Genomic DNA, 12,329 nt, shown 5'->3' with positions numbered 1-12,329 from the left:
CTTGCCGCAAAAGTGTTCACCACCAACCCATTAAATATGAGTACTTGAAAATTTCAAGAAAGGATATAAAAATAGGCTTCTATTCCCTTCAAAAGTGTTGCCAGAAAGTAGAAAAGTACCAATACAATAAAAAAAAAATACTCGAAATGAAATCAGCTTTGGCAAGTTTGGGGATAACCCTTCAGTTTTTGGTATTAGCTTCATCTGTCCATGGTCTGCTGGGCCCTCAAGTCACGTTGTCCGACGGAGACACCATCACCGGTAACTACGTAGCTCTTAGTAACCTTGAATCCTACTTGGGTATTCCTTATGCCGCTCCTCCCATCGGATCCTTGAGGTTTAAGCCTCCTCAACCATTCGCCGAGAGCTTGAACGGTTTCCAGGCTCTGGCCTACGGTTCGTCGTGCCCTCAAATGAACATGGAAGCGGGATTCGTCAATTCCTTGCCAAAGGAGGCTTTGGGTTTGGTGATGCAAAGTCCGTTGTTCAATGCAATCATCCCTCAATCCGAGGACTGCTTGACCCTCAATGTGTACAGAAAGAGAGGTCTCTCTTCTACTGCCAAGTTGCCAGTTATGTTTTGGATTTATGGTGGTGGGTTCGAAGTCGGTGGTACTAATTACTACTTACCGCAACAGTTGATGGCGCAGGGGGCTCTCCAGGGTCAGGACTTCATCTATGTCTCTGTTAACTACAGACTCGGTGCCTTTGGATTCTTGGGAGGACTGGAGATCAAGGCTGAAGGCAGTGGTAACGCAGGATTTTTGGATCAGAGACTTGGTTTACAATGGGTTGCCGACAACATTGCTTCGTTTGGTGGTGACCCAAGCAAGGTTACCATCTTTGGAGAATCGGCTGGTTCGATGTCGGTGGCCCACCACCTTATTGCGAACAATGGTGACAACACCTACAAGGGCAAGCCATTGTTTAGAGCTGCTATCATGCAGTCCGGGTCTGTTCTTCCATCTGATGACATTGATTCGGCATATCCACAGCTCATCTTCGACACCGTTGCCGATGCTGCTGGTTGCGGTGCCTCTTCCGACAAGTTGGAGTGTTTAAGAAATGTTCCATACGAGACAATGGCAGCTGCAAGTAACTCTGTTCCTGGTGTGCTCGGTTATGGGTCCTTGAAGTTTTCCTACATGCCAAGACCTGATGGTGGCCTTATTCCTTACCTGCCAATGCAGATGGTTGTTGATGGAAAGTACGCGAGGGTTCCATATATTATTGGGGATCAAAATGATGAAGGGCCTCTTTTCACTTTCGGTAGCTTGAACGTGACCACAGAGGCTGAGGTGAGAACGTATGTTGACTATTTGTTCCCCGAATTTTCTTCCTCTCAATTAGATCAGTTGTTGACTTTGTACCCACTGGATATCACCCAGGGTTCTCCGTTCGGATCTGGTGTCTTAAATGCGTTAACGCCTCAGTACAAGAGACTTTCATCTTTAATTGGTGATATCTTTTTCCAAGCTCCAAGAAGATTTATGTTAAACGGCACCCCAGACGTCACCAGATACACCTATAACTCCCAGCAATTAACGGGTACCCCAGTTGTTGGTACGTTCCACGCCAATGATATCATCTGGCAATATTTCGTCACTGGTTCTGGGTCACTGATTTACCGTAATGCGTTCATTTCGTTTGCCAATAACTTGAATCCTAACGGCGGTGGAATTTATACCTTGACCAATTGGCCACAGTACCAGAACACCAATGCTCTTGCCAACAACATGATGTATATCAATGCCGTGGGTCTTTTCACCGGAAAAGATAACTACAGACAGGCGGCAATAAGCTTCCTCAACGCTAACTACCAAGCTCTTTATTTTTAACCAATACTGATCAAGGGGTCCTTTCGATTAAATAGCTATGTACTTTAAGATTAGTAAGAACTTGTGCATATGTAGGATTACGCAGGAATACCTATAATATTACCTGTTTCGTCACCTCGAAAAAGCTGTGGTACAAGTAACGGCGGATACCATTAGCTAAGGTATTTTTCGTAAGATATACACAGACGGAGAACCGAGATTCGTGATGCCTCGGTTCCTTGCCTATTAATCGGAACAATCTACGTTCCGATGCGGCCCTGTTAGACAGAGGTGTTTCAGATCCAAGCTATACGGCCTTCCACATACCATTAGTATTCAGGCGTGCATCTCTCCATTGTGATGGCCGAATTCTCAGTATATAAGACCTTCCGCCCCCTTCACCATTATAATAAATTAACCAGTTCAAAATTCAACACCAAGGGCCAGAAGCAGCAGCGGCAAGCTTGAATAAAATGATGCAAAATTGGTTCGAGGGAGATAGGATACCGAAGTACTGTACGATCGGTATTATGGAATAACTCTTCGTCAGAAGAGGGTATCTGTTGACAACGTCTGCAGGACTGCATGGAATCTTTAAAACTGCAATCGGCAGAAGGGTCCGGAAAGAGTGGGCTTTTACCCACCATGCCAATACGTTTAGGATTCTCTGAATATGCTGTGGACTTCGAAATAGGCTTAAACCGCTACGTATTGGATCAATCGGATGCAGACAGTTTATTCCGATCTAACCCTGTCCCAGCTTGTGAATACATGACTATTGGTCATTCATGGAGGGCTATGTTACCCCACTCTTCAAAAAGCTTCCGCGCAGGAAATGTCAATTGCTCTTGCAGCTTACCCTGTTCGCGAATGGGAGACGTCTCAGGCCACTCTTGCATGTGACTCTGCATATGATATGGCGTTTGGGTCTGACAAAGCTGGCACCACTAAAGCCCTATATAGACAGCAAACAGCCGCACCCTGCCCCCGCTTCAGCTCCTTGCATGTGCCAGTTTAGGCGGGGGGTTGATGGAGATAATGACTAAACGGCGCAGTGAAGTATGTCCGTAATGCTAGGACACAATACCAAAGGCACAGGTTTTCATGGCTGATCCGACTAGCCTGTTAATACGAGCCCAAAGGTATTTTCCATCGGTTGTGAGAACTTCAAAGCCCTTTCTGTGGTATCCAGCTTTCTCTGTATCTGCAGTATATCATTTAACCGACCTGGGGTATACATGGATGACCACAATCCTTCAAAAATCATGCATATTCATGCATGCTTAGAGCTGGGATCTCCATTTCAGTTAGGTATCTGGCAATGGAAAACATATCTTGATCCAAACACCCCTGTCAATGATCACCCGAGCCTGAAACGTTATTTTTCGAAAAGCTTGATAAATCAAGGGGGAGATTCCATTTACGGTATCGTTACTACCAGATTAATTAGCTTGTGATAGTAAGTTCCACGTGCATACACGGTTATGGTGAATGACAAGGTACTAAATGAGAGCTAAAATCTGCGGAGATTGTAGACCCATTGAAGGTTGAAAGCCATTCCACTACAGAGTAGGCTGGTATTAAACCCGCTAAACGCGGGTGACAATAAAGTTCCAAAAAGGGTATATAAATGCCGCAAATCCCTTTGAAAGTGGTTTCAATAGAAGAAAAAAAAATGCACCATTACTATTGAAAATAAATTATCCTTAAAATGAAATCAGCTTTGGCCAACTTGGGAATGGTCCTTCAATCTTTGGCGTTAGCGTCATCCGTCTACGGTCTGCTGGGCCCTCAAGTCACGTTGTCCGACGGAGACACCATTACTGGTAACTACGAACCCCTTAACAACCTTGAATCCTACTTGGGTATTCCTTTTGCGGCTCCTCCCGTCGGGCCCTTGAGATTCAAGCCACCCCAGCCATACACCGGGAGCTTGAACGGCTTCCAGGCCCTGGCCTACGGTCCATCGTGTCCTCAAATGGAGATTGCGTCGGGAGCGTCGGGAATCGTCGGGTTGTTGCCACAAGATGTTGTGAGCTTGGTGATGCAAACTCCGTTGTTTAACGCAATCATCCCCCAATCCGAGGATTGTTTGACTCTCAATATTTACAGAAAGAGAGGTCTCTCTTCTACTGCCAAGTTGCCGGTGATGTTTTGGATTTTCGGCGGTGGGTTTGAATTTGGTGGTACTAATTACTACTTACCGCAACAGTTGATGGCGCAGGGGGCTCTCCAGGGCCAGGATTTTATTTACGTCTCCGTCAACTACAGAGTCGCCGCCTTTGGGTTCTTGGGAGGACTGGAGATCAAGGCTGAGGGTAGTGGTAATCCTGGGTTATTGGATCAGAGACTTGCCTTACAATGGATTGCCGACAACATTGCTTCGTTCGGTGGTGACCCAAGCAAGGTTACCATCTTTGGAGAATCGGCTGGTTCGATTTCCGTGGCCCACCAGATGATTGCAAACAACGGCGACAATACCTATAAGGGAAAGCCATTATTCAGAGCTGCTATCATGCAGTCCGGGTCTGTTCTTCCAACTTTAGACATTGATTCGGCATACCCACAAAAGATCTTTGATGCTGTCGCCAATGCCGGTGGCTGTGGTTCCGCCTCTGACAAGTTGGCGTGCTTGAGAGGTCTTTCTTACGCCGACATGCAAGCTGCGAGCAACTCTGTTCCTGGGATCTTTTCCTATGAGTCTTTGCAATTATCCTATATGCCAAGACCTGATGGTGGCTTTATTCCCTACCAACAAATGCAGATGGTTGCTGATGGCAAATACGCGAGAGTTCCATACATTATCGGTGACCAAAACGATGAGGGAACTCTTTTCGCCCTCACCAACTTGAACATAACTACTGACGCTGAAGTGAGTGCGTATATTGATAACGTGTTCCCTAATCTTTCATCCTCCCAGTTGGCTGAAATATTGACTTTGTATCCACAGGATGTCACCCAAGGTTCTCCATTTAACACCGGTTTGTTAAACGCGTTGACGCCTGAAAATAAGAGACTTGCATCTTTCCTTGGTGATATCGTGTTCCAAGCCCCAAGAAGATTTTTATTAAACCACACTCCAGACGTTACTAGATACACCTTTGTCTCTCAGCAATTAGCGGGTATCCCAATTCTCGGCACGTTCCACGCCAATGACCTCATCTGGCAGTACTTTGTCACTGGATCAGGGTCCTTGGTTTACCGTAATGCGTTCATTTCGTTTGCCAATAACTTGAACCCTAACGGCGGTGGAATTTATACCTTGACCAACTGGCCACAATACCAGAACACCAATGCTCTTGCCAACAACATGATGTATATCAATGCCGTGGGTCTTTCCACCGGAAAAGATAACTACAGACAGGCGGCAATAAGCTTCCTCAACAGCGACTACCAAAGCATTTTAACTTAATTATGGGTTAAGTCGTATCTTTCTGGCTAGTGTTAGTTTAGATATTTGCTATGTAATAGTTGTATATCCGATTAGTAGGAACTAGAATCTATATATAGGATAGTAGCCCTGCTTCTGTCCATTTCAACATACAGCAAGGTTGTGGTACATTAGATAAAAGTCTACGCCATTAGCTAAAAGATAGTATCATGCCAGAAGCGAGAAAATCTGCCGATGTAAGCAATCTAGTTATTTTCCAATCGAAAAAAAAATCGGGCCGAGCAGGGAATTGAACCCTGGGCCACTCACACCCAAAGCGAGTATCATACCACTAGACCACACGGCCGATTATTTAAGAGATAGCGTCACGTGAAGTGTCTTAATAAGGCGCCAGAGAGAATATCAACTATACCCACTTCTGGAAATATATATATGAATCTAGTACATGCGTGGGTCCAGTATATGCGAGGGAAAAGGGTGGGACACGTTTCAAATCATATTATGGCCTTAAATCTTTCAAATGCTTCATTAGATATCGGGATACACAATATATACATATATATACGGAAACAGATATAAGCAATCAAACGGGAGGGGAATATAAAAAAAGATGGATATAACGAGATCTGGGGCAGTAGCGGTGGAAGCGACGACGGGTAACACAATACTCATGGAAAAAGACAGGGTAGGTATTCCATTCGAAAATAAGCCAATGTAACACCGGCGTTGCTCAAGCTCAGGCTACGCACTCGTTAGAATTTGGACACATACTCCGTGTAGTACGACCCAAACACGTTCCAGTGAAACCTCGCCAAGGTGGAAATTTTAATGCTCAACGTCTGGATATCGTCCGGCACGTTGTTCGCAGGCGTCCCCGAGCGGGAACGCGCAGCAGCCACGGCAGTGGCCGGGGTGGTAGGCACACCCACGATGTCCTGGTTACCAGCCACGGCGGACTTCGGAGTAGGCGCAATAATCGTGGCAGCCAGGGACGGGATCTGGGCCGGGTCGAGCGCGGCGGCGGCAGGGCCGCTCGCACCACTGCTCATGCTGGCATCCAAGTTCTCGCCAACCTTCTCGAGCAACTGTGCAAAGACGCGCTCCTCCATCAACTTGTAGATCTCGGAGGACGGCTGGATCTGCTTGATCAACCAGTTGAACGCAAACTCGATAAGCGAGTCCGGTGGCGGCGGCGGGGTGGCGGTACCGGAGAGCGGAGTGGCAGGCTTCAACAACGAGACCGGCTTGGCGGGTGGGGTGATTGCTTTTTTGGTCAACTGGAGCGCGATGGCACCTACATTGCGGGTCCACTTCACGTTCCCGTTGTCGTCGGTAATGATGGCCAAGATCTCCAGGCGCAACTCGTCGAGTGACGCCTTCAGCACCGCCTGGACGCGGTACGCGGCGGACTGCGGGTAGTTGCCCAAGAGCTGGCGGTATAACGCGGTGCACAACTGCAAGCATACAGACTGTCTGATGTCGGCACGGAGCAACACCAAACGCGCGTGGTCGAAGGTGAGCGACGACGGGAACTCGGACACCATGTAGCGGCACGAGAGAAGGTCGAGAATAGCGGCCACGCACAAGTTGCGGAGGTCGCGAGTGGAGTTCTTGTTGATCTTGCCATTCTTCTTCTCGCGCTTCACGTACGAACGGCGGTACCAGTTCAACGAGTCGGTGATGTCCAACTTGCAGCGCGAGATCATCTGGCTGAAGTAGTCGCGCTCGAACTCGACGGCAGTCTCGACCAACACGGGACGCAAGACGCGGATCTGGTGGTTGGCCACGTCCAATTTCATGGCCTCGAGAATCGCAAAGATGGTGCGGAGACCCTCCACAAGCTTGCCCACGGTCTTTTCGCTGTCCGCCTCAACGAACTTGGCCGTCATGTCGTCGACCCACGAGTCGCGCATCGGCGCGCAGTGGCTTTTGAACACACCTGCGAGCCAGTGCGCGAGCGACACAAAGTCAAACGTGCCGCGGTTCAACTGTTGGATCAACAACTCCGTGTCCATCACGTCATTTACTGCCGGGCGGTCCTTCAGCGGGAGGAGCAGGAGCAAGATTTCGCGCAACGTTGTGAAGAGCGCCGGGAGGCGCGACGACTGGGCGCTGAACACCTTGGTGGGCGCACCGCCGTGCATGGTCGCGGTCGCATACTCCATGCACTCCTTTTCCACGTCCGTCCAATACTTGTCGACCATGGCCTTTTTGCGGCGGCCGCGTTCGCCGTCCAAGTTGGGTCTGAACTGCAACTGCGGGTCAAAGAGGATATCGTGCCGCAACTGCGGGTTCTTGAGGATCTCGTGAAGGTCAATCTCGCGGAGCGACTGCAAGTTGACCGGCGGCAACGGCGCCGTCAATGGGATGAGTGTGGACTGGCGCTTGTGGCGGTGCACAGGCGCGGAATCGCCGAGCTTGGAGGGCTTGGTGGGGTTCGTCGGGAGACGGTGGAATGGCACGGGGTACATGGAAGTGCCCACGAGCTTGTTGTTGACCAAGTTCGGCAACGACCGCGAGCGGAAGCGGCGGTGGTGTGAGTGCTTCGGTCTAAGTGCGGGGCTCGTGCGCACACGTGCAGTGGTCTCGCGCGCGTCTGTGGAGTCTTCTAGCGTGCTCATCATGAGCTTGACGTCGCTCACCGTCGGCGCGGACACCATGGCCGACCCGGACGACGTGGTCATGTGGCTGTCTTTGCTCGGGGGCAAACCGACCGTCGGCGTCGACAGCGTGACTTCGATCCCGGTAACCTCGTCGCGGGTGGGCGCCTCACCTGCCTCAGGCTGCGCGGCCTTGGGTTGCGGCGCTACCATCACCACTTCGCGGTGGTGGAACGGCACTGAAGCGTCGAGACGCGCGCGCTTGTTTTGATCACTGGGGTTTGCGGATTGCTGGCACGTACGTTTGTTCGCGGCGTCAAAGAGGAGCGGTCCGCGGAACTGCTCTTCGGAGAAAACCTGCTCCTGGTTCTCCTGCTGGTTGTTGTTCATGTCGGGGGGAGGGGAAGATATCGTAGCAAAGGAATAGGCGGGAAGGGGTTAAGGCGGGACACTTGGTTGCGATGGGTAAGGGCTAACCTGGGGGTGAGAGGGTGCGGTGCGAAACGATTAGAATGTGGTTGCGGTATGCTTGGGACGGGGTGCAAAGCGGTCGGGGGTTTTAGATGAGGCGTCTTGCTGAGCGTGTAATGTAAACGTCGGGGGTTGGGCGATCTTAGCTGGGCGATCTTGGTTGGAGGTAGCGGTAGCCGACGACTTAGCAATAAACGGATGGTTCCTTATGAAGCGATACTAAGAGATGGGTGATGGTGTGTAAAAGAAGAGCGTGCAAGGAGTTTATAAGAAAGCTAACAGCGTGGTGTAAGGCGACGGCTAAGTAGGCGCGGGAAATGGCAAGGCAAAAAATAGAACGAAAATCCTGTACACAGCGTAGCAAAGCGAGCAAGACGACCAGAAAAGAAACGCCTGGAACAGAAATCGGACTGATAGTCGACAATACTGATAATCTTATTTATTTATCCCATATATAATATTTTACCCATCGGAGAGATATTCTAAAATTATTGCTATTATTTACAGATCTGGAGAAATCTCCGTGGTAGTGACTCGATTTGAGCAAACAAAATTCAGCAGAAAAGCAATTCTGAGCCACTAGCAAAAGAAATTTCAGATATTGGAAAAAGGAATTCAGCATGGATCAAGGACGCACGTCGTCTAAATATAAACGCACGCTCTGCAGCCGCTGAGCGACGTCACGCTTTTTTCAGGGTTTACGAGAGCAATATATGTGTCAAATGAAATTTGGATCGCTGTTTTTTATAACAGAAATCCGAATCCATCCGTGTCAAGTGGTCGCCAGTTACCATTCACAGAGGCCAAAAAAGATCGATGCACGCCAGCAGGTAGGTGGACTATTTCCACTGGCGTCGAACCTTAAGTGCGTGCGCTATGCACGCCGACAATCCAGAGAATCTGGTTTCATGTGGGTTCATGTGGCTACTAGCTTCGATTATGTGCACTACATGCACGTTCCAACGGCCAGAATGCCCCAGTCCGTCGTCACCATGACAGGTATTTGACGGGATGACAAAATAGGAGGGATTGTTCCGGAGACGAGTTAGGTGAAATCGCCCATGGATTAGTCAAACCTGGTCTACCAGTAGGGCTATCGACGGAGATTGACAACAGCCCAGTTGTCGGTAGGAGTGGCAGTGCTTGCCGCTGAGTGCTCGTACCCCCTAAGTCCGCGTCAAGGCGAAGCGCATACTTTTTATGCTTAGGGGATACGAAGATCCTTAACCCGGGAGTCCTTGTAGAATGCTGAGGAGGACTTAGGGGCACTTACAAGCGATTCTCATATCTGGGGCAATGTTCGATCGCGGTTGTCTGCGTTTGGGAAGTTCATCCTGGCCATAGGCACCGTGCATAATTTCAGCACATGTCAAGCTAAAATACTTGGGGGTATACCGTATAAATGTAAGGTTCTGAGCAGTCTTTACCACATCTAGCTGGTCGCACTTGTGACAGGCCGACGCAATATCCGTCTATTTTCCAACGAGATGGCTCTACCGTCCCTGCGTTTTTTTTGAGGTGATTTTACCGCTGTGCGTGAAATCCCAACGTAACGGTTACAATTTTGCCGGCTAAGTTTCATATATGAGACACGTGGACTAGCACCTTGGTCAAATCCGTAGAGCGCACATCTCGCTCCCTACAAAGACTTGCCCCCTTCGTGGACTTACGTTGAGGTTGGGCCACAGCAGAATTGTTTAATTCCGGGAAATGGATCTTGTTATCCCAGTGAGTAAATCGTATAATTCCAACGGATGAACTATTTGTAAGGGGCGAGTGTCTCCAAAAGGCTTTTCCTAGAATGACTGTATACAATATGGACTTTGGGATGCATACGTACAGGCGCATGGGATATATGCACAGAGTACCACGTAGATGCTTATTGACCCGTGGTACCGTGACTAATGACAGACAGGGAAATCCACAAAACATGAACAATAACCTCACAAGTTTAAAATGAAATAGCGGTGCACCGTGGTTGACATAGCCTGGTCTGATTCCCAGGGCATTGGATAAGTACATGTGGAATCGCGATATATTGCGTGGTACTCCAGATCGGAGTCACAACGACGTTTTCCTGCCATATAGTTTGTAGCTTAATTTTGATAGGGATATAGAAATGCCAACGAACCAAGGATCTTCCTTAGGCATAGCCGCAATCTCCTGCAAGGTTGAATACGTTTGGGTATACCTGCTCCACGTACTTGCTATTTCCTGGTGCAGGAGCAGGGAGCGAAGGGTACTGACGCCGCGCTATAGTAGGGAGGAACTAAAGGGTTGCAATTCGCTTTAGTGTACAATAATCCCTACCTGTAATCCAGTAGCTAAATAGGCCAAACCGGAAAAAAGTACGAACGCCAATAATTTCACACTAATACAACTTTTTAACCGGAGCTCAGAGAGCCCAAGGCGCTTTCTTTCGAAGGACACATGTTTTGAAAACCGTCGCTTTTTGGGCCTGGTCGTATGAGCTCAGATCTATTGTTATGCAGCTGCACGGCCAGGATCGATTAGTTTAGAAGAAATAGTTAGAAAATTGCTCCTTCACGTATCCAACACCCAACTGTCTTTTATGTGTCGTCTAAGCCTGGGTTTAAAATTCTTGTGCTAAAGGCCGACGTTGTTATACGAGGTCAGCCCTTTGGCAACTGACAGAGCTATTCTTAACTATGCATACACGGGCCAGAGACATTGGACTTTCGACTAGCTCTAGTATAAAACTTAGTCCTGCTGTCTCAAGTTGTTAATCGAGTCAAACTAAAAGTTTACGACTTGCGGAACAAGCTCGGATCGTCTTCCCGGACTAAGATTCCAGGTCTCCAAGTGGTTTGGGTCACCATTGCTTACGGGTGAATCATGCATGTGTGGTGTAGTTGGTAGCGCGTCCACTTAGCGTGTGAAAGGTCTTGAATTCAACCTCCTGGTACAACCATCCATTCTTTTTTATTGGCTCTGTCTGGCCCGTGTTCAAGCAATAAGTCCTGGGGTGCAGAAAGCCCCAGCCCTAAGAGTTTTTTTTACACAAGCACCGGGTGTATCCAATGTGCAGGATTTTGGACGTCTGGGAGCACTAGGAAAATTTTCTTAGTATTTAAGTAAGTGATATCAGAGTGATCTCAGGGACACTGAGCATAGACACTCCCAATACAAGGAAGATCGCACAGAATTGTGATATGAAGGAGTTCAAAGAGTATGTATACCCTTACCATCAACTATCACTGTCCTCTCAAGTACGACCGAAGAAACCAGAATAGCAGCACAATCACACCAATGATGAGTTTTGTCAATATATAAAGCTAGATAGTATATGACCCAAAGGAATGAGTATATTATATTACACAGTGGTTAATAACCTATAACCTCTGAGGTGAAATGATTGTGTTTCAGTTCTGATTTTTGACCCCCGGAACCAAAGTTGTTAGTGAATAGATCTGAGTTACGTAACTAATAGTCAATTACAGCTTTAATCTTGCACCGTCTGGCCTTTGGACTTTTTACTCGCAATAAAACCTCTTCTGGTTCTCCATCTCTATATCTTACAATATATGCATCCGGTTACTTTAATTGTAGGTTGATCGTAGGACTGGGTGCCTATTCGTAGTTGAAGTCAAATGAGGCTTGTTAAATCTGCAAGGGCCGGGAATACTGCCAAATAGACTGATACTGAACGTTACTATAGTATGCCTATGCCATAAGCACCACCCAGCCTTCGTTAAACCCAACCTATGTCGCTTCCAAGTCTAGCCAGCCAACCATGTGGGGAAACCTGTTCGATTCATACAAATCTCCCATTCCATGACTGCATTCGATAATCTTGCCCACCTTCACGAATGACCTATACCTTATTTTTTTTTTTTTAATCCCGAGTAGGAACACATACGCCCTTCGCCTCTTGTGCGATTAGCGGCGTATCAGCACCCAAAAGTACCTTGGAGGAGGCTATGCCATAGTACTGCTGTGGCTGGTGCTACGCATCTACCCTGTGGCGTCCCCCGGCTTGGAATGTTTTAAACTTTGAGGCGGTGCGGCAGAAGAGGAATGCAGGAGATG

General features: G+C 48.3%; 3 protein-coding genes and 1 non-coding gene across 4 annotated transcripts; 2 read left to right on the top strand and 2 right to left on the bottom strand.

Annotated features, from left to right (window-relative positions):
- The first annotated feature begins 132 nt into the window (after positions 1-132).
- Positions 133-1,897, top strand: BABINDRAFT_182883 (uncharacterized protein). The gene has a single exon (XM_019131174.1). The coding sequence runs from the start codon at positions 147-149 to the stop codon at positions 1,836-1,838; it is 1,692 nt and encodes a 563-aa protein (XP_018987368.1). The 5' UTR covers positions 133-146; the 3' UTR covers positions 1,839-1,897.
- A 1,599-nt stretch (positions 1,898-3,496) lies between these two features.
- Positions 3,497-5,606, top strand: BABINDRAFT_114641 (uncharacterized protein). The gene has a single exon (XM_019126870.1). The coding sequence runs from the start codon at positions 3,529-3,531 to the stop codon at positions 5,227-5,229; it is 1,701 nt and encodes a 566-aa protein (XP_018987367.1). The 5' UTR covers positions 3,497-3,528; the 3' UTR covers positions 5,230-5,606.
- Positions 5,483-5,554, bottom strand: BABINDRAFT_t73. Its single transcript has one exon. It is a non-coding gene; the product is annotated as a tRNA-Pro (tRNA).
- Positions 5,607-5,969: 363 nt separating the features above from the next.
- On the bottom strand, positions 5,970-7,586 carry SOK1 (Sok1p; the record flags this gene model as incomplete). The annotated part of the gene is made up of 2 exons (XM_019129659.1): positions 5,970-6,164; positions 6,282-7,586. Coding segments are annotated over 2 exons (1,500 nt in total), but the record flags the coding sequence as incomplete, so codon positions are not given.
- Positions 7,587-12,329: the final 4,743 nt, after the last annotated feature.

This window comes from Babjeviella inositovora (genome assembly GCF_001661335.1).
Source record: "Babjeviella inositovora NRRL Y-12698 unplaced genomic scaffold BABINscaffold_2, whole genome shotgun sequence".
In the NCBI taxonomy this organism is placed as follows: Eukaryota; Fungi; Ascomycota; class Pichiomycetes; order Serinales; genus Babjeviella; species Babjeviella inositovora.
This window is presented reverse-complemented; position numbering and strand designations above follow the sequence as displayed.